General features: G+C 37.5%; 1 protein-coding gene across 1 annotated transcript in view; it reads right to left on the reverse strand.

Moving 5' to 3' along the window:
* The window catches only part of VWDE (von Willebrand factor D and EGF domains), a 40189-nt gene that overhangs the window by 6365 nt on the left and 11927 nt on the right, over positions 1 to 21897 (reverse strand). The window contains exons 6-23 of the mRNA XM_065629278.1: positions 20302 to 20391; positions 18972 to 19116; positions 18095 to 18309; positions 17665 to 17738; positions 15735 to 16008; positions 14125 to 14333; positions 12693 to 13675; positions 11347 to 11483; positions 8288 to 8443; positions 7348 to 7452; positions 6855 to 6969; positions 4757 to 5007; positions 4419 to 4638; positions 3733 to 3870; positions 3050 to 3112; positions 842 to 1516; positions 420 to 515; positions 239 to 334 (exon numbers count right to left, since the gene is read on the reverse strand). Coding sequence (XP_065485350.1) covers positions 239 to 334; positions 420 to 515; positions 842 to 1516; positions 3050 to 3112; positions 3733 to 3870; positions 4419 to 4638; positions 4757 to 5007; positions 6855 to 6969; positions 7348 to 7452; positions 8288 to 8443; positions 11347 to 11483; positions 12693 to 13675; positions 14125 to 14333; positions 15735 to 16008; positions 17665 to 17738; positions 18095 to 18309; positions 18972 to 19116; positions 20302 to 20391 — 4042 coding nt within the window. The remainder of the gene's footprint in view (positions 1 to 238; positions 335 to 419; positions 516 to 841; positions 1517 to 3049; positions 3113 to 3732; positions 3871 to 4418; positions 4639 to 4756; positions 5008 to 6854; positions 6970 to 7347; positions 7453 to 8287; positions 8444 to 11346; positions 11484 to 12692; positions 13676 to 14124; positions 14334 to 15734; positions 16009 to 17664; positions 17739 to 18094; positions 18310 to 18971; positions 19117 to 20301; positions 20392 to 21897) is intronic.

Here is a 21897-nt window from a genome sequence, read left to right on the forward strand (position 1 = left end):
ACTGTGAAAGCTAAATTTAGGAATATCTAATCACAAACAACATTTACTATAAATATATATGTGTATATTAAAAAAAAAAAGTAGGGTATATACCAACATGCAGCTCAAAGAGTTCTGTTAATCTAAAAGTAAAATGAACACACCTTTTTGCTGTCAGAATGAACAGTCATGGAAGTTAGTATATTTACAGCATCATTGGGGTATTTATGGATTCAAAAGTGAAAAATACTCTATTTACCTTCCTCACAAGTGGAGCCCCTGTATCCTGGTAGACATTCACAGACATTGGGCTTAATGCACTTCCCATGGTTTTTGCAATCAGGTCTGCATAGTGCTGTGCAAAAAAATCAACAGTCATCTTCAAATCATTAATCTGTGGATATGAGTTACCGCAGGCTAAATCAAAACGCCATACTCACCAGCCTGACAGTTATAACCAGCATAACCAGGTTTGCATCTGCAAATATTGGGTGCCACACACTCCATATTTTTGCCACATGTTTGTCTACATCTTGCTGAAAGGCAATCAAGAAAGCAAAGAAAGAAATAAGCAAAATGAAAATGGCATATCAGCACAACTGTGTCTTACCAAACATAATAAATCAGATCACACAGAATCCATTAGGTCCCTGCCCATAACTGGGGAGTCTGAGACTCATCAGAAAAATATTTTTAACTGCATCCATGCAACTAAAAGCCTGCAGGCTACGCCAATATTAATAATGACAATTAGAAAATTTGATACTTTATGCATTTCATTGATTACACAATGTACTTTCAAGTTATAAAGATGTCATAAGATTCCTTTCTGCAAAGCACTTACTGCAGTTATTTGTAATACCTCTGCAAGCAAAGCCATCTCCGTAATAACCATAAGGACAACGACCGCACTTGACGCTTCCATCCTGACTTGGTTCACAGGGTACGCCGGGAAAACAGGGTAAATCGGTGCAGGTTACTGCTTCAGGAATCACTACTTCACTCATTTCTTCAGGAGGCATTTTTGGTGCAACAGTGACTTCAACAAGGACAAAAGGCAAAGGACTCACTTTATGCCTGACTAATAAGTGCTGAACTCTGTGAGTATTTCCACCTTTGAATACTTTGCTTGGCAAAGAAAGCCCTTTGCTCGTATTTGTTCTGCTGCTAGAAGTCTTCCTGCTGGGCTCAAAGTAGCTGTAGGTCTCAACTTGTGCCTTTGTTTTCTTCTCTGGTGATACAGCATGGCTCCTTGAAGATGCAGTCACCACAGCATGTACTGGAGAACTCTCTTCAGTGTTAGGAAGCTGACCACTGATGGTGCTGAGTGCATGAGCAATGTTTCCAGGAACAGGTTGTACAGAAGCACTTCTCTGAGAATTAAGTGACTTCCACGCAGTGACTATTTTTGCTGTGGAGGCTGGTGGAGTGCTGCTACTGACCATTTCTGTAGAAATAAATCTCCCAGGGACATCTGTAGAGCTGGGAATATAACCTGAGATGCTTAAAACCTTCTCAAAGGATGATTGTTGAAAATCTACAAAATGTTAGAAAGAAAGGGGGAAAAAGTATGTGACTATTATGAGATTTTTTTTTTCCTTCTGAAGGTGGAGAATACCTTCTGAAGAGAAAAATGTACAGCCCATTAATTCTGTGCTTCAGGAAGTCTCTCCATGTGCTACATCAGAATGCACATATGCGGTAGAACCTAAGTCCTAACTAGCAGAACTGGAGAAGATCAAGGTATTGTGGCTATGTCCTTTCCCACTCTCACCATGGCCTTTTCATGGCTGGAAAGGAGAAAGCACCATATTTATGAGGCAGGCAGCAGAGATTTTCCTCTACTGTGTCAATAAACAGCTTTACTGTCAGAGCAAGTTCCCAGCTCCGTATACTGCTTCCAACTAGGTAAGTGAAACAGAGTTTAAATAAAAGATACTGCTTATGGTTCACCACTGTGTCTAAGTGCTAGTAATAAGCCTACAGTCTACAAGCAGATATTTAATCAAAAGTATGTACATCCTTATACTTATTGATACACCATGTATAGTATTTTAGGTAATTCGCCACCTTGTAGCAAAAGTATTACCATGTTTTAGTATCCAAACTTTTTTATCAGCTTTCTTAAAGTTTCTGCATGGGTTTTATTAGTAGGATATTTCATGTGCTTTATGAACAGAGACTGACTCAGCCTCCTGATTGAAAGGAGCACAAACTGAATGAAATGTTTGTCATATTCTGCCCAGGAAAAGCTGGTGGTCTGGTTGGTTGTGGAAAGGAGTATGGCACTGTTATCTCAGTATGGCAGAATGCCGTATATGTGCTTTTAGCATTATGGGGCAGAGGAGGAATGAAACTGGAGGACATTATCAAACCTAACTTAAGCTCTGTCACTAACCCCATTTAGAATGGTACTAGAAAATGATCTTCAAAAGGTTTAAGTTTCCTGAATCTTATTACAGAGTGCTGTCTCAAACTGCTCAAAAGCAAACCATTCTGCAGCCAATGAAGAATTATCCAGCACTGGCAGTGAAGTGAGAGAGTTTTCCTTCTCCCCCACTAACAATTCAGAGATAAAGGGAAAAGACACAAGAGAATTTCCTGCAAAAACCCCCACCAGGCACAGAGCTGGAAATGCCAGCAACAGCGTTTACAGAGTTTTGGAATTAAGATGTTCACTTGCCATATCCTTCACCTTTGCTTTGAGTTAAAGTAGGAACATGGCATTCAACTTAATGCCATAAACTTTTGCTTATCTCGTATAACAGATGTCCCTATCCCCATGTTACCTATTTCATGTCAGTGGTTAGTCACAAAAACAAAAGGCAACAGTAAGAATGTCATATATCACACTGTCAATAAAATGACTTGACTGACCTAAGGGATTTGTTGATACTGACATTTCAGGCTCATTTTTTAGACCAGAATACAGCCCCAGTAATTAATTGAATTGAGTCAAACTGAAAAATTCAAGTGAATAACATAAAACTGACTAGAACCTTTATTTGCCGGCTATATCCTTATCAGTATCTTAATCAGAAATTCCATTTTCTTGATGAAAAAAAATCACCTTTATTCCCTCCAATTTCTCCTGTGGTATCCTTTCTTTCAACATTGGCATCTTCAAAACTTTCTAAAAACAAAAGACAAAAACAAAAAGACAAAAACAAAAGACAAAAAACAAAACAACTACATTAGTAGTTACTTTTGCTTCAACTGCAAATAAATTACAGAGTTAAGGTTTTAGTACACAAAAATAACTCAGAATTCTGTAAGGAGATAAAGAGTAAAAATTGTTTCTTAAAAGTTTTCAATAGAGTATTTTAAAAATACAAGTTATTCAGTAATCGCATTGTAAATAAATGATTGGACATCTTATGTGGCAAGTGCCTCGCTTTGGGTAAAGATTTCCACGTTAAGCAATGTAATAAAAAAATATTTTGTCAATAATTGCTCATATTATGAAAATAATGCAGAAAAAATTACATTTCATTGTATTCTACTCTGATATAAAAGAACTGGGGTAGTTTGTATCTGTTTTTTCTAGACATCTGAAAAAGTGTTTTACAGCTATATGACCCAGTGCAGTTTGATGTCACCAACTGAGATTCTGCCCCAGCCATCAACAGTCAGAACCATAGTCCTGTTTTGCCGACTACTGAAAAGACTTCTAAGTTACTGTTAGAAACATAAAGCGCAATTTTATCTGAATGACAAGATAATAGCATTCTTCTAAAAAACAAATAATTTTACCATAACATGACTTCCCATCTCCCTGCAGATTACTTGGGCATGGACCACAATAGTATGAACCAAAAGTATTGAAGCAAAATACTCCAGGGAAGCAAGGACTGGATACACATTCATCTACATCATCTTGACAATTTTTACCTGCATTGAAATGCAGAATCTTTTTTAATATTGTGTCACTAGACTTTGACAGCATGTTAATAAAAGATAAAAGTGGAATATATGCAGCTACTGAAATACAAAAAGGGCAGCTATCAAGTACAACAAAGTATTTCAGTACATCTAATAAGTACAGCTGACTTTTGCTATTCACATTTTTTCATCTTATATCAAGTATCTTGCTTATTGCAGAATATGGAGAAAATGGGCTGTGGAGACTACATGTTTATCTGCAGGCATAGGAGGAATCACACTGTAACCAAACTCATCATTCCTAAGTTTCACCATGTTGCTGAGTTTACCTCTGCAAACAATGGAAATTTGCTTTCATAATATAAACAACAATTCTATTCATGCAATAAAAATCCTGAAGTACATCACATAATTTTACCACGGGATCATAAAATTTCTTCATAATCAACAGTAAGCTATTTACAACTAAAAATTTTAAAAATACATAGACATAAAATTAGAAACTCCTGTTTAATCAATAGACATGATAAATATGTGTAAATAAAGTAGCAATTTACCTTGAAGTTCAGGTGGACATTCACAGTAATAGCTGTTTATTCCATCCACACATCTGCCAATACCACATTGGTTAAGTTTACAGTCATCAGTATTCACTTGACAGAGATCACCTTCAAATCCAGCCACACACACACAAAGATATCTTCCATTTCCAGGTGGGAAATTAATGTTTGTCACGCATGAGCCATTATTTAGGCAACCACACGATTTTACACTGACCTACAAGACATGTCCAATAAGATGTTTTTTCTTTTTTAAATGAACTAGCAATTAGTTTTGTAATTAAATATCTTAAACATCTTAATTGTATGTGTCATTTTACTGTAATATTAATTACCTCTATTTCTACCTTAGTCTTTGCATTGCAGTCATCTGTCAAAGAAAATGTTAATTTATGGGGATGCATTGACACAGCTTTCCACAAAAGCAGACCTGATGGGGAAAGACTGGCACCTTCTGGACCAGAATCCAAAGTGAAATGAATAGCAGAGCCCTCTGGATCTGAAGCCAAAAACTGATACACTAAATCTTCTCCATAAAAAGTCTGTAGCATACCCTGAAAAGTTTCAAGCACTGGAGGCTGGTTGTCTGTAACAAAGGAGATATTTTATCTTTTAAGTGAAAGTTGCAACATATGTATAAAAATTTAAAAGGAGTATATATTTCTACTAAGGAAGTCACATGTAATTATTTCTCTTAAAGTCTGATGTCATTTGAATGGCACAGGAAAAAACACACTGTAACAACATAACCAAGGCATTATTTATACTAGGCAAAAGCTTGTAAAGATGCATTGCATTTATACATAGAAAAAACTCAGAATTTATTGAATTTAAACACTATATTTTAACTACACAGAGAGAATTTGCAGATCAAAGTATAGAAAGCCAAAAAAATTCAGAGGTGACTGCTGTTTTCTTTGAGAAATGCACAGATACTGTGGAGCAATACTTGGGAATGAGCTGCAGTGACTATCTTGGCAAAACTGCACAAGGTGATTGAAGAAGTCATTCACTCACTATTCCTCAGAAGGATTTCAACCACACAACAACTTACTGGTAAGATATTTAGATGCCTGCACTGTTGAGCTATAATCAGTCTGGTACAAGTAACTAGATTTCTGGAGATATCAAGTGAAAACAAACCAAAAAAACCCCAGCACCAAGACAAGTTCTGTGAAAGAGAGTAACAGAAGCCCCGAGGAAAGCATAGGTTTTGAAGTTGGGACATAGGAAGGTGATTACAATTGCTAAGTTTTGGGTTGCAGTGGTCGCTTCGAGCAGGAACCCACTCACTGTGGCAGAATCCATGGAGGGAAAAGAAGCTATAATCCGTGTCCCAGCAGTTTGATTCTGACACCCTGTTCCTAATGTTACCCAATCTGGAGAAGAGGTTGTGCTCCTTGGTTTTGGGGAATTGTCTCTGGTTTACTCATTTCTGACTTTGGCAATATGAAATTCTGGTCCATGGCTGCAGTATGGAAGGAAATCCCTTGACTCCCTGACTGCTGGATGAATTTCGTTTCATTCATGTTTCATTCTTTCGGAATAGGTACAGCTACCTTGGCTTTCAGTACAAGTTTGAACTAGGAAAAGATTCAGCAAGACAGGCAGCAGAAGTCTCACTCATGCAGGACTCTTCCCAATCCTAGCTGAGCCTTGCTGGCACGTTCACCTGTGAAAACACTGATAGAACTCTTGTATTTCAGATGTTACAGACTTGGGTTGATGGAGCAGGCTGGATGGCTACTAGCAAAGCCCCAGGAGACATCCCATTTGGTGAAGGGACCAATGTGATTTGTATATCCGAAGGCCAAGATCTGAGCCAGAAGAGCTAAAACTTCTAGGCTAGAACTTTATACTATAGAGAAGGAAAATGAAGAATCTAGACTGAGGTCTTCTTTTCATAGTGTGGTTTCTAATTGGACTGAGTAAGACGGCCTTGGCTATACTTTCAAGTATCTATGCCATCAATGTGAATTATGTCCAAATATTAAGTGGTTAATAAATAAGACATGCATTTAAGTCAGTTTCTTCTGTTCTTGTTGGAATCTGAGTCCTTTGCTGGAAAATATCTTTTATACATAAATGTTGAAGACAAACATTTGTGGATGTAGCTGTGCCAAATATCAAAAGACTGTGAAGTGCTAATTAGGCTGAGACTGCTTAATTTTCATTAGTTATTTGTTATGTCTACAGGGTGCAGGGAAGCCTTACTCTTACATATATGTTTGGAAAACAAAATATCATTTTCAGAAATTAGGAGAAATGTCAAATGAAAAACAAGATCAAATTACAAGCTAAAGTAGTGGGTACTGAGTTTTAAATGAAACACTTAACTAGTTAAACTTAAAACTTGACTATTTCCATACATTTTAAAAAATTAGTAGATTTTCAACTTCTTGCTATTAAAAAAAAACCCTCTTTAGAACTTACTTTCAACAACTGACCATGTTAACTTTGATATATCAGGTCTGCAGAGTAAGCAAGGGCTGGTTGGATTTGTGTCACCTTCACCGTAACAGAGTCCATCTATGTTGCACGTTTTCTCCTTTTAGAGAAATGACAATGTGATTGTTTAATTTTTGGTTATCAAACAGTAGATCTAGATGAATTTGTAAAGCGTTAAAATACAACCCAATCTATTCATCCCTACCACTAAGCAACTTATGTTGTTTTTAAACCTAAACAATTAACAGTATATTCGGGTTTATTAGGTAATTATACAAAGTGCTTTTCTTTTTTATTTTTTTTTTTTCTTCAAAATTGCCTCATTCCAGCTTCTCTTTCTGTGCTTATCATTTCTATGCATGGAAAATCCCTGTTGGAAATAAGAACAGGGTATGTTCTGCTGATTTTTCTAGATTTTTTTTCTGCTTGAAAAAATGCATATTGTCATAATAAACGTAGAGAGTAATTAAATATTTACCTTTAATGTACATAAACCAGATTCCTGTGGTTCACATGTCTGACACGCTCCATCATATAAAATCAGTGTTTTAGAGTTGCTATAAGTGAATCCATCGTTAGAAATCTGCAAGATGTATAGTAAAAATGGATTAATCCATACAGATATCAACATATCACCAGTGTGGACTGCTAGCATAATATTCAACTTACTGGTAGGCACCTACATTTTGCTGTTTAAACCCTTATAATAGCCAGCAGAAATCTAATCAATCCTGTTAATAAGGCTAAGCAGACATTTGACCAACCACATGTAGGTGTCTACTCTAGGGTAAACTGAATACTGTCTAGGCTCCATTGACCTTATTGACTCAATCTCTTATGAGATCTCAGATATCTACCTCACACAGAGATTCACATGTTGAGACCGGGCTCAACTCAATTTTCCCATAAATGTGTCTAATGTCATTTGAAATGCTTTTGGGTAACTACCTGGCCTTTAACTTCTACTCTTGAAGAACACGTGTCTCTGTAGGTCATATATATCTATCAGTCCCCTTTCAAGAGAGCACTCTCAAACGGCGCTCAACACTTAAGCTTAGGTGAAGAAACTGAAACCCCAAACTAAGCAAGCTGAGTTCCCCTCTTACTACCCTGTTTCCCCCAAAATAAGACAGGGTCTTATATTAATTTTTCTCCAAAACTTATTACTTTTTTACATGTACAGCTGCCTGGACACTATTTAAATTGACTTTTTAATGAACTCTAACTAGGGCTTATTTTTGGAGTAGGGCTTATATTTCAAACATCCTCAAAAATCCTGAAAAATCATGTTATGGCTTATTTTCAGGGTAGGTCTTCTTTTCAGGGAAGCAGGGTACCATCAAAAAGGATATCTATGTAATATATTTTCATCTTATCAGGAATATTTGTAAATGAATATTTTAAATTTCTGTGAGTACCTTTATTTGCCACCTGGCAATGGGTTTATCATCAACCAGATCCATGACATCAGACTGCTGGCCATCATTTGGTAACTGGCAGTTGACAGTCCTGGCATTTTGGAAGGCAGCTGGCACAGTCAGAGCTTCTCCAGGAATCCATTGGCTATCCCTATACTAAATGTTAAGGGAGAGAATCTGCTTTTCAGTTAAATGCATTCTGAAAATATTTTTATGAGAAAAACAAACAAAGAAACAAACCCCAACACATACATTGTACAGTGTTTGAACACAACTGTCTCTGGACTCGAATGCAGGGGGAAATATTGAATGCCATTATTTGCACACAGAGATATCAACCTGAGCCTTTTACTGTGGAAGAAAAGGCAGAGAAGTCTTTCCTTCCCCATGGTGCTTTGGCACTGCATTGCCAAGGATGACCAGTTCTTCCAGCAGGAGAGTAATGGGAAGGTTAAGCAGTGGGTGATCCTCTGCCAGCACTGATCTGATGTATCGGTGCATCTATTCCCCTCCATCTCTGCTCCCAGGAGAGGACAAGCTTTAGTCAAAGGAACAGATAATGTTTTTGGCAGGGCTCAGGTATCATTCTGGGTGCTGGGGGATACTGGCAGTTTGCCATTAAATCCTTGCACAAGCCACTGGACTACATCATTAACCCTGTAAATTTTTATTGAAAACTGCAGTGAGGACAAGTCATCCAAGGATCTATCTTGAGAGTTCAAGATAACAGAATAGTGATGATGATATTATTTGACTAAAGTACTGGTGTGGAAGCAGAGACAAGCACACTGAAAATAAAGATAGATGGAAGTAAGAATCCAGCACACTAAGAAACAAGAAAACAGCAAGGTTAAAATAATTTTGAGCCTGACTAGGTTATACTGAGCTGGCACATTTTTTCAGTTACTGGAGCCAATTGAGACATTTATTCAATCCTAATCCTGATATGGGAAGTCTTCTGCTGATAAGGCCTTGCATTTTTTTTAATATACATATATTTTTTTTACAAACAGAAAAATAAAAGCTTTTTGCTATTTTTTTTTCCAACCAAACATGTTGGTTTTCTTTCACTCTACACTCAGTTAAGGAAATGACAGCAAAGGTGTATAAAAATGTAACAGCTAAATATTTCTAAATATGTAATTTTGAGACATTAGTACGATAACCTCTGTAATGTGATGCAGAAACCTTTTGTTATTACCTGGAGGCAAGTTCAGACAGGTTTTTATTTTTTTCAGAAATACATTAATCTTTCAAAAAACAATTAAAAAAATCTTCAGATTTACTAGCATTCTAGCTCATTATGTTAATAGAAAAACTTACTTCTGCAGTTCAACACAAATAAGAAGGAACTAAAACCTTATTCTAGTTTTGGAGAGCTTAAACACACTCTCATCCTTTACAAAAATCTCAGTAAATTCTGGATCTGAGTAATCATATGTTCCTTGGCCATGTCCTACCCAAACATCTACTAAGGGATGTGCAGTAGTCCTGCATCTGTGAGGTACTTCAACACACAATTCCCTGCATCAACTCTTTCGGCATCATGCACAAGACCTATATCCTCCCTAACATGGTAGGACAGCCCATGGACAATGAATCTGATTTAATTTTTCAACAGTGAAAATATAAAAAATAAGAAATTCAGTATGTATTAGCTCTAAATTCTGCCAACGCGCCTCTTCTTTGAAACTTTGATTATTTAAGTTTAATCGCAAAATATGTGGAGTCCTATACTCTTGCAAGTCCATTGACATTTGCATAAAGCCATTACAACTCCATCTTGAAAATTTAAAAAATCAAAACTAAAAATTAAAAAAAAAAAAAAATCCTTTCTTTTGCATTTTCAAGGAAAGAATACTAAGCTTCCTCCTTAACTGCAGGTAACAACAGTAGTGGTGGTCCTTTTCTAAGAAATAGAAAAGTTTTTGTAGTTAGGAGCCAAATATACTACCATAAAGACTGTTCTAGCAGAATATCTTGCCATGAGTTAAAACTGAGACATTTGAAACTGTGATAAGTGAATTCCCAATGACTGTCTCACTGTGAGCCTGGTCTAAAAGTCTTGTAACCTAACGGAGTGTAAACTTACTCTCCACTTTATAATTTCAAGCCAACTTGCAGATGAGTGGATACATGTTGTGTTTTAAGAAAAATCTATAGCCAGCAGTGCTTAATTTGTCAAAATAATTTTAGCATCTGCTGGAACTAGCTAAGGAAAACTATTTTGTCTCAGGAACAAAAGTTTCCCATTGAATGGTTCCCCTTTCACCATTTCCCCCCCAGCCTCTCTATCATCACATCTGTGAAACCAAATTTTACATGGAAGCTTTCTGTATTCTGGTGTCTAACATGACATAAAACCTTGTAATTGTAGATAATTTATTCCAGGCTAACACTTGTAAACTGCTTGTGAATTTGCCTTGAGCAAATTCTAGGTCTGAGGAACAACAGTCTCTCTATACAGATTCGTCTTAGTTTACAGTGCAACATTTTTAATCCCCTGTTCAAACCTGGGGTATGGAGCTGACACATATCATTAAATAGCCGTGGTATTCTACCCCAGGGAAATAGACAACACATAAAAAATGCCCTTCTCTTTTTGTAACAGATTTATTATGTTTATAAAAGGGCTATTTTGAGCATTAGGTTTGAGACAGGAATCTAGTGATGCCTTTAACCTAATTTCTTTGAAGTACCTTCTTCAAAGAAGCGGTACTTCAGTTCCTCTCCTTAAGCACTTAAGAAAAACCAACCACAATGTACTGGTTGCTACTAACAGGGCTGCCCTCGCCCTTTTCTGATGGATAGCTGCCATGTGGTGTTATTTCCCTCTTGGCTGCTGAACATTCCCATTATGTTTTGTATTTCTCTTATCATGGAGGAAATGGCCACCTTGCAGAGACTCGAGTGTCTGCTGCAAAGCGCTGAGTGCCTTTGCTTTTAGCTTCTACTAAAGCATTGGGTTGTACCCACATCAATGAATAATATGTTAGATATTTTTACCCTCATTCACTGAGAAGTTTAAAATGTAATTTTTACTATTCATGGAGACCTACCTGTAATTTGACAATTTCACATTTCAGATTCAATGACTCCCTGAAGCCATGTCCAAAAGCTCTCACTGATGTGCAGTCATCCTGTCGAATATCGCACAGCCCAGCATTTTCCAGCTCTGTAATTTCTAGAGCTTGGTCTTCAAAGTAGAGATTAGACAATGAATGTCAGTATATTAACTCATTCGCATGCCTTTACATTAATCAATACGTTTATTTCTCTATCCAACTAAGAAAAGCAATGAAATCTGGAACCAGCTGAAGAAAGGCATAAACAGAAATATTTTTTAATTGTTAAAAATGAATCCTAACTTTAAAGCTAGGCTTTTTGTCTTCTCTTGGAACGTGAATACTATGAAGCAGAGAAAACATTCATCTGATAACAAACACTTATGAATATATGTTTTGCTTTCTCATCTATGGTTCTTTACATTACACTTGCAGTACAAAATCTAAATGAAACTCAGGCCCTAGTAACAGGAACTGGAAAGGTTACAGTTATGTAGTAATTTATAATAGGAGCTTTTTGTTTAAAGACTAACCAAAAACATCTCAGGAATTATTATTTCAGGAAATAAACTGACAAAGACTGGAACACTCAAATAGTTTTTATGAAGCAAAACCAGTTTATTTGACTTCAAGAGGAATCAATTCTTTACTTTTTATTATTCTGTTACCTCTTCCTCTATTTGCTTTTAAATAGGCTACTAAAACAAAAACACCATTTCAAACCAAAACATGAGCAGGTTTTGTTTTGAAAGGGTTTTGACTTCTGTGGTGCTTTTCGTATTTTTCTGGTGTACCTCTTAACTGAATTTTAGTGAGTCTTATTTACTGAAAAAAAAAAAACCCTCCTGCCCAGCTCTATTTGCTGCACCTCTTTTTTCTTCACCATCAGTTCTGCTCCCACCACATCTAACAGTTATCTAACGTTAATCACCAAAGAGAAAAACATCCCACTTACAGTTAATAAACAGGATCGCATAGACTATAAAAAATTATGGAATGGATGGATGTAGCAGATCTTTCCTGAAGAAGACAGCGTGCGAGAACATCGCTAATCTCTTGGGGCAATATTCTGGATTGCAAACTCACCAAGTCATAAATTTTTAAAATCTGCCATACCAGAAACTAAGCCCACGTTTTGCCCTTCAGAAACAAGAAGGCTGAATAGAAAACAATTACTGCTGTATTAAACTGGAGCTAAATTGCTGGATAATGAACAGGGCCACCATAGGGAACCCCTGTCAATGTACCAACGCAGGAGAAAAAGGCAGCAAAATGTATGTATATTGCTCAAACACTGAGAACGTTATTTAAGTAAATCTCTTGTTTTCCCCCCCACTTACCAGACAGTATGCTGCAGTCATAAGAGCTGTAGCCTTGAAAACACACACAGCCCCATTCTGTACACTCCCCATTACCACTGCAGAGACTGGGACACTTCAATGCCATAAGCAGACTCTCAACTGACCCTTCTAGTTCCTGTTGGTTATAATTTATTTCTTCTAAAACTCTCTTCTCACATTCATTCTCTAGAAGAGCTAAGGAAGCTTCTGCCCAGCTGAGGTCATCTTTCAGCAGCAAATCTTTAACACACATATCGATCGCATCCTCTATTCGCCGGCCAAGAAGGCCACCACAAGATCTTCCTATACTGGAATTAGCTATGGCATGCTGGCATAGTAACAAAGCGCTGGACTCGGTGAGGCCAGAAGGTGTGGGCCAAGAAGGAAGAAACTTTTGGTCTCTGTCAGTGGCATGGTCCTCTGGGAAAAAATAACTGTATCCCTCCAAGTCTGTTTGGCTAAGACTTTGGAACAGAAATACTGGATGGTATTCATAATAATTTTGGCGCTTCCGCCTGCTTGTAACAGATTGACTTTTGTGAAGACTACTGTAATGGTAAGAATTTCTTCTAACGCCCGAGCTTGAAGTTCCTTCTCTTTCTACACCAGTATTTCCCACCAAGGTTGCAGAGACATGTGTGTTTACTACTGATGTTTTGTGAAGTTTGGTTTGATTATCCTCCTCCTGCAGAAGTGTAGATGAATCCGTGTCATGTGCAGATGAACGTTTCTTTAAGCCTCTGACAAGATCGACAGGACCAAGGTACTCAGCAGTGACATCCAGTCCTGGTATCAAGGAAAGAAATCTACCGTTTTCACTATCTTTACAAGACAGAGGAAGTTCTGATCTAAAAACTGTGTCTCGTTTATCCACTGATCGATATAATCCAGCATCTTCAAGTGCACAGTCACAGAAGACTATTTTTCTAGAAGATGTTAAAGAAGCAGGCGTCTTGTCAAACAAGCTATCTCCTGGTGAAATTCTGCAGAAGAAAAAAAAAAGATGAAACTGTATCTGAACTTTCTTGCCTACTTTCACTGTTTTAGTAAAGCATTAATGTTTGCTTTTCTTTTTGTTGTTTCATACTTCTACAGAATAGATCAGAGAGTCTGCAGCACACAACTATATTTAAGGACTTCAGTTAAATCACAAAACCATGAGAGTAACTTGCAATAGAAGAACTGAGAAGAGTGGATTTTCTCTGCATCCAAAACCTACTCAAACTAATCTTCGGTCATATTACTTAAATACTAATTTGGCTCTTCAGTTTGTATTTGCTCTGAAACTAATTATGGAATGTACCTATGACATTCTAACATTAATTTTAAAACCTAGGAAGATTTCTTTTTATTTCAACAAGTTTTCAAGAGTGCAAAGGAAGTGTTGAACCCAAAGTGATGACATTTGACTGAAATAGAAGAATTTTGTTACCTCCACTCCTTAATAAAAGAAGAAAGAACATTAGTATGGTTTGGGATTTCCACTCCACTTGCAGTGTGATAATCATTCTCTGCACTTCCATCAAAGGTGCCACAGAGTCCCATTGTGTGTCTGTAATCTGCACTGGGTGCCCTAAGTGTTATGCTCATGCCCCATTCACTCACATCAGCACGAACGAAAGCTCCAGAAGAAAACAAAACCTAGAAAGAGATTGGTGATACCATCATGAGAAACATTATTTTTATTTTACCTAGTAAAACCAGGTATGTTTATTGGCCAGGAACAATTGGAAAAGGCCAGGAATATAAAGACATCCCATTAAATTCTGGTTCTAACTATTCTGGATCAAATTTCATTATTCCTTCTTCTTGTGAAGCCCTGTAAATAAAAACCCTATACATCTCAAGCTCAGCAGGCAGTCAAATGGTACACTACAGGTCCATAAACTTCATCCATCATTAGCAGGTATATTGTAAAAGGTCAGTGGACTGCAAAACCACAGAGAATCAAAGATCAGCTGAGCTGCTCACTCTTCACATGCTTGCATATGGAAAAGGATGAATCTGGTAATATGAACAGATTCTTTGGCAGCACCTTTCTCAAATTTCTTTTTGTCAGCTAAATGACTCCCTGTGCTAGTAGCTTAATATAGAGTTACTGTCTACCTGCAAAGCTGATCCTAAATGTTCTAGATAGCTCAGAATAGTATCAAATATTTACTGTTTAATTTTAGGCAACTGTACAATCTCTTGAAAGAAATACTAGAAGTCTCAAGAACAAAATCCACCACAAGTTTAAATGCTGTCTCTCTTACTAACTTGCTGTACGAATCTGAGCAAGTAAATTTTTCTGGTTCCTCAGTATCTTTTTACTTCCTCTACCGCCTAACATCACCTTAATATTTAATATCTGAGGTCTTCAGACGAAGTGCTTCAGATAAAAGTTAAATATTTAAAATATTCTTATACCAAAAGCCAAACCCAAGTTGAAAAGGCATATCTGTTTTTATGGCTTGCCTTCCAGACCAACAGAGTGATCGAAGAACAGTTGAGGGCTTCATTTTTACATTCTGCTTCATTTGACATTCAGCGCAGTCATAAGGCAATTCTATCTACAAAAGAAAAGCTACCGGAAATTACAAAAGCAAATGTGAATGTTTATCTGAGGGCCACATTCTCTAGAGAAACCATCAACACTTGTAATACTGTGGATGTCATTTGGCATTCTTGATTATCTGTATGCACAGCCTTCCTATATGACACTGGCATGAGCAAAATGGAGCATACAGAGATCTCATTTTGGAACATTAGCGCTGCTATGTAAGTGCATGTCGAACCTGAAAACTGCACACAAGGGTTGTATACTGTGATTGACAACATGGTTCCAGAAAGGTACGCATGTTGATGCATCCTTATTTTTGAGGACAACATCCTTCACTTACAAGCAAAACACCGGCCAAAGGACTAGGATTGAAAGATAAACGTTATGCTATTGCTTAATTGCAGAAAATAAAGCATGTTTTAGTTCTGCAGTTGGTGTGAATTGGCAAAAATAATTGCTGAGATAACCATTATGTCCGCAAGCCATTATTTACTACTTACCGTTACTTTCCTTCCTAGGTAGGATTCAGTGATTTTGACATTGCTTCCTGTTGTGTCGCTACTTATTACAGATAAGTGTGGCTGTGACTCACGTAGCTGACCACTGCACATGTCAAATGCAATTATATCACTTTCTTCTTTGGCAACAAAGCCGCAGTTACAGGATGCTGGGTAGTGAAGGTTTCCACAGTCCCACTGGCGAACGTGAACTTCAAAATCTCGAGAGGTACTCTTATAGAGAATAAATGTTCCTGTTTTAAAATTGTCATAGAGTCTGGAATCAAAAGAACAGTGTGTGATATCGCTTTGGTTATAAAGTAATTCTATCACCACATGTCAGCAACTTTATCTAAAACACATTTCTAGCATTTGGTGAACTTTGATACTGCAACTCATTTTCCTGCATCAGAAAAACCAAACAGTACAGCCCACAAACCAACACACAACTTTGTTCTGAACAAACACCATCATATCTCCCCCTGTATAGCTCTAAAATTAAAAAAAAAAATAAATAAACTTGTTTTACAGCAGAAAAATACCAAATAAAAGAAGGATCATTAAGTGGAGTATATGTAGACAATGGTTGTAAACGGAAACATAACCATGAAGCCACTGCCATTCTTTTTTTTTTTTTTTTTTTAACAGTGCATATGACCAGGAACTGGAGGATACTTCTCAACTTTTGTGTTTCTACAGCAGTCCATCTATGCAGCAAGAGCAATAAGATACATAGCAGTGTGCATGTGGGGGGCGGCTGCTGACGACTGCATAAGCACCCTTGACAAAATGATTTGGAAAGTCACATACTTTTGAAAAGGTCTGCTTTGTTAACATGGAGATAGGGAGTGCTTACTCCCACAGATTTGAAATTGATTTAAGATGAGAACCATAAAAAGTTGCTTCCTTTTTTTTCCTTAGGGTTAGCCATCTGTTCCCTGAAGCAAGGTTAAAATAGCCAATGTAACGATTCAGCAGTAAGAAGGAAAACTTGCTTTGTGTGTAATAGGGCAGCAGACAAACTGCAGATGGTTACCCTACTGGGACTGCACAGGATTATCCATGATTCAGTAAGGACAGTTCCTTTTCTATTTGTTTCCCCCGTTTGTAAAATAAAGTAGCAACAGACTTTATCCTTAAAAAGAAAGTTTTTTCCCTGCAGCATCATTGCTTCATAAGAAATCTTGATCACAATGCATCCATGGTTAAAATGCCCAGTGAATCCATCCCTGTAATTTCCACTAAAGGACGAATTGCAAGATCAGCAGTGACTTTATTATAATTATTATATTACTAGTCACAGTGCCATCAGAGAAGCAATTACAACTTGTCTTTTCCCCTCCCTTATCAAGCTCACAAGAATAGGGTTGTGGGCTGAACATCCACTTTTTGAGGCAATATTTCCTCTTCCTCTCACCCTGTTACTTGAAGAAATGTGCTTCTGCTGAGCAGAGAATATACAGGTCCACGTGCGGCACCTGTGTTTATTTTGACACCTTCCATGAATTAGAAACACTTTGAAAGACAGAAGCACACAGGAAGCTGTCTTCACTTCAGAAAGGTCAGTGATGTGCAAGTGACAACAGTAAGTCCCTTTCAATGCCATTAATGAACTCAGCACAAAGTTACAGACAGCTGATAGCTTCTAGTAACTTGAGCTGTACAGGGATTCAGATAATGACACCCAGAAATAGGGAAACTATGCTGTAGACATACTTGGCATACTTCTCTAAAAATGGGAATAGTCTATTTGCTTCATTCTTCTGCCACAATCTAAAACTTGCATTTAGAAATACAAACATTATAAACATCATTGTGACTGACAAGCTTTGACTAGCTACAGGATGCTTACCCTTATTGTCTAACAAAGGGTATTAAAAATAAACAAACAAACAAAACCACTTAAAATTAAGAGCAGCAATCCAGTGATTACCTGCCATCAAATGTAATTATATGAGGGTCAGTAAACGAGTAGCAGTAGGCAGTGGGTAGATCCTTTACTGTAATCTTCAAAACAAAGCAGCAAATAGCCATGTCAGATTAAGAAATAGACTCAGGCACATTATTTATCTTATCATACTAGTTTGCTTTCTAATAAATATGTTATACTTTTAACCAATCTAAGTAGTTATATTTATATTCAAATGCAAACAAAAAAAACCACAACAAAACCACAAACAAACAAAACAAACTTAATTCTAATGAAAATGCAGAATTTGAATGAAAATAAAACAACGTAAAATTGACCACTTAGAAATCTTGATGGGAGACAGCATATCACAACTAAAATAGATGCTTCATTTACATCAGCCAAATATCTGGCCAGTTGCTTTTACAGAGCTATTAACATGAAGATTTCCAACCTGTGTGCTTTCTGGAACATAGCCATTCCACAGGAAATTCTCACTGGATATAGGTTCAACTGCAATTCTGGTAATTCTGTCTCCATCCTGCATGAAGTCTGTCACAGCAGTGAAATAAATGACAGCTTGACTACAGGTTCCATTATTGCAGGGTTTCTGGAGAAGATCCACATGACAAGAAGAAAGAGCCAAGTTTAAACCTAACTGCTCTTTACCTGTTTTAATGAAAACACATAATTAGTGAGTTTTACTCTAAACAAGTCACATTTTGTATACTACTGTTAATATAGATACTAACTTATTTACAAGCATTTTTGTAAATGAAAATAACTGTACATTTTCCTCATGTTTGGTCAAGAAAAACCCCCTCTCTATATCTTCATACACACATCCAAGTAAATGGTTTTGAATATTCCAGTTTGATAGCCAAATGAAAATCACTATAGTCTTGCTGATGTGACATAAAAATGGTTGTCTGCATAGGCAAGGCTCCTCCTGGGGCTCACAGTACTTGTGGTTCAGAAAGTACTACAGAAAATGATAATAATAGCAAAAAAAATGAGGACTTCACAACTGCATATACAATACTTGGAACACAACAAGTAAAAGTGAACAGAATTATAAACTTTGCTAGTATTACAGTATTCTGTCCAATATCCGTAGCTGCCCAAAGGACCTGCTGACTTCAAGTAGTAATGGATCATTGACACACATTCTTCCATGCTTTCAGCAGCAGTATATACAGCCTGTCAATATTTTGTTTTAACATTTTGGAAAGTATTTTACAACCCAACAGCTTCTCCAAAGAAGCAGACCAGCAGGAATATTTGGAAAACACATTAAACACAGAAAATGCAACAAAAATCAAGATACTTACCTTCGTCAACAGTTTTTAACGTTAGTGAGATTTTGCAGTCACTTTCAAACTGGCTAAATTCAGGACAAGGAATAGGAATGCTACTTTCTATTGCCAGTCTGTATTCCTTTCCATCTTCTGATATATCATATGTTTCTGGATGTATCTAGCACAGAAGACATTGTACTTAAAATGCAATCTTCGTGGGTGAACTACAGTATTGCTTACTAACCAGCTAGGAGTAAAGTATAAAAAACTAAAAAGACTGAATGCCATGGTGCATGGTCTGATCCACTTGATCAGGCTTATTTAGATGGTCTGAAGAGCAGCAACATACTGGGCAGAAGATGAGGACACAGCAGCAAGTCTTGAGAATAAGGGGCAAGGATAAGGAAAAAGCAAGAGTAAAGACTACCTAGAAAGGTAAGGAATTAGCAAACCACATTAACACCACAAAAATGTATTCTCTGGGTCACTTCTGGAAACTAAAATCCAAGCAGTTTGCTGTATTGTCCAGGAGGAAGCAGGAGGAAGCTACCTACAGGCAACAATGTCCCAAAAGAATCTAGGAGCACCTTATTTCTCCTGGGATTCCTCTCTGTAAACTTACAACACAGGTCACTATAAATACATGATAAAGAAATGCAACTAGAGATCAGTAACAGGGGCTTACAACTGGGCATTGTACACTGGGTGAAAAAGGATGATTCCCAACAGATAACCATGTGCAGTACGTCTTTCTGGGACTGGGGTCCTGTTTCTGGCCAGCAAATTGGTCCCTGTAGCTATAGCCACAGTAAGAATTAAAATGAGTCTCAACCCTGGCCCCTGACCAAGTGGCATGGCACAGCTCACGTCCCAGTTTCCTTCTCTAAGCCCAGACTAGGCTGGTCTCACCCATCCCTCACCCCATGGCCAGCAGGGAAGAGGCCCTGGCTGTCCTGTGAGAACCTGCTGGCGTGGGCCAAAATCACGCCAGAAAAGGTAGGAGCAGTGAAATGCAATGCAGAACAGCATGCCAGGGCTCAGGTCTGAGCTGTGGCCCTCCTTAGGTTACAAATACTGCAACAGACTCAACTCTAGCTGCTGGAGATTGGGGTTTTCACTATGTTGTTACAACTTGCATGAGTTACTGATTTAGCCTTCCGGCACCTTGAGTACACAGGGATCACAGAAACAGCTTTGACCTTTCTGCTTTTTGGTAAATTTAAGTTCACTACAGTCAACAATACACTCTCTTAATTCACAGTTACCACATTTTGAGTGCCTTCTAGTCTGAGGACTATCTGCAGTAGCAATACTCAGAAAGACTACTACAATAATGTAAACATTATTTTCTTTCAAAAATTACCTTAATGCCAGCAAAAAATTCCTTGCTCTCAACCGAAGAGCTTTGTATATCCGGCTTCTCCACGAAAAAAGTAGAACTGCTACAGTAGATCTGTAGGGCAAAACCAAAATAATACAATACATTTTTATTATGGCAAGATAAAACCCAGCCATCACGGGTCAGTCTGATGGACTCACCACGACCAGTCTTCTGTTTGCACCAGAAGATAACAATTGCCAGTGGTGCTGCTTAAGAAAAACACAGAAATAGACTGAGGATCCTAAGATCTTTTCCTTGCATGCCCCACCAGTGGTGCAGGAACCTCCTGAGCTAGAGACCGCATATAAACCATCATGTTTAGCAAGCAACTAAGCCTCCGTGGACTTAACGAATCCCTTCTGGACAATTTCTAGACCTCATGACATGTTGTAGAAATGCATTCTATACTTTATTACATGTTACTTACTTCTTTTTCTTCATTTCACATTTGTTGCCTTGAGAGCCCATTAGATCTTGGATTCTGTAAAACAAGCATCCCCTCCTCCTGCTCTTCTTACTTATACTTTTTTCCTGATGTTATGGGCCTGGATAATCTTTTTCAAGCTGAAGAATTTACTATAATCTCCCTCTACTGAATCAGTTCCATGCTACTAGACACTGTAGTTTTGATTTGGCTTTGTGGTTTTTGCTTGTTTATTTTGATGTATCTCTTTTGAGATGTGTTGAGCACACATGCAATATTTGAGATCCTGAGAAAACCAAGGATTCATAGCAGCAGCAGGTAGTTTATGACTGTGCCTTTCCTTTTGAATACCACTGAGCTAACACTGTCAGGCAACTCTTCACAAAATTCCCAGGGGATTTTTGAGGATTAGCACTTGCTATTGTTGTCCATAAGCCATCCAAACAGCCTGGCTTTGACTTGAACACACATGCACATACACATCAATCATGTGCTTTTTTTGGTTTTGATTTTGGCCAGGAAAAATTAACCTGTGTTTTGATGTATACAGGTAGAAATCTTATTGATTTTCCAATGCTTAAGATTCTCAAAGTTACCGTGAGAGCCTAGACCTTGATTCTGCCACCACGCAAGTTAATGCAGGTACATTCGCTGCTTTTGATGGCAGAGATTAAACCATTTAAATCTGACACTAGACACAAAGCCATCAAGCAGCAGCTCATTATTATTCAGAGTAAATAAATCTATCCAGTGAATCAACAACATAGCTTCTCACAACCTCTAGCTCTTACAGCCTCTCAGATGCAGTTGTGTCCAAAAATCCTCTTAATTTACAGTATCATACAAAAACACAGTAGAAGGTGAAGAAGATGCAACTTGAATGAACATTTATCTCTTGGAGACACACTATACTGTACTAAGTCTCAAAACCTCAACAGCAGTGACAATTATATAAATATTTTGTGGTATTTTCGCATTCATATGAGCACTGTTGGTGTCAATAACAACTAGAGGCAATATGCCTCTGTCAACAAAAATTGTACAGCAAGGTGCTGTGACTCTGTCTAACAACTGTTAGTGTCTCTAAGCATTTATGAAATCATATGCCTTTAGATAAAATAGCTACCATAGCTATCAATGAGAAATAACAGATT

This window comes from Caloenas nicobarica, chromosome 2, assembly GCF_036013445.1.
Source record: "Caloenas nicobarica isolate bCalNic1 chromosome 2, bCalNic1.hap1, whole genome shotgun sequence".
Classification (NCBI taxonomy): domain Eukaryota; kingdom Metazoa; phylum Chordata; class Aves; order Columbiformes; family Columbidae; genus Caloenas; species Caloenas nicobarica.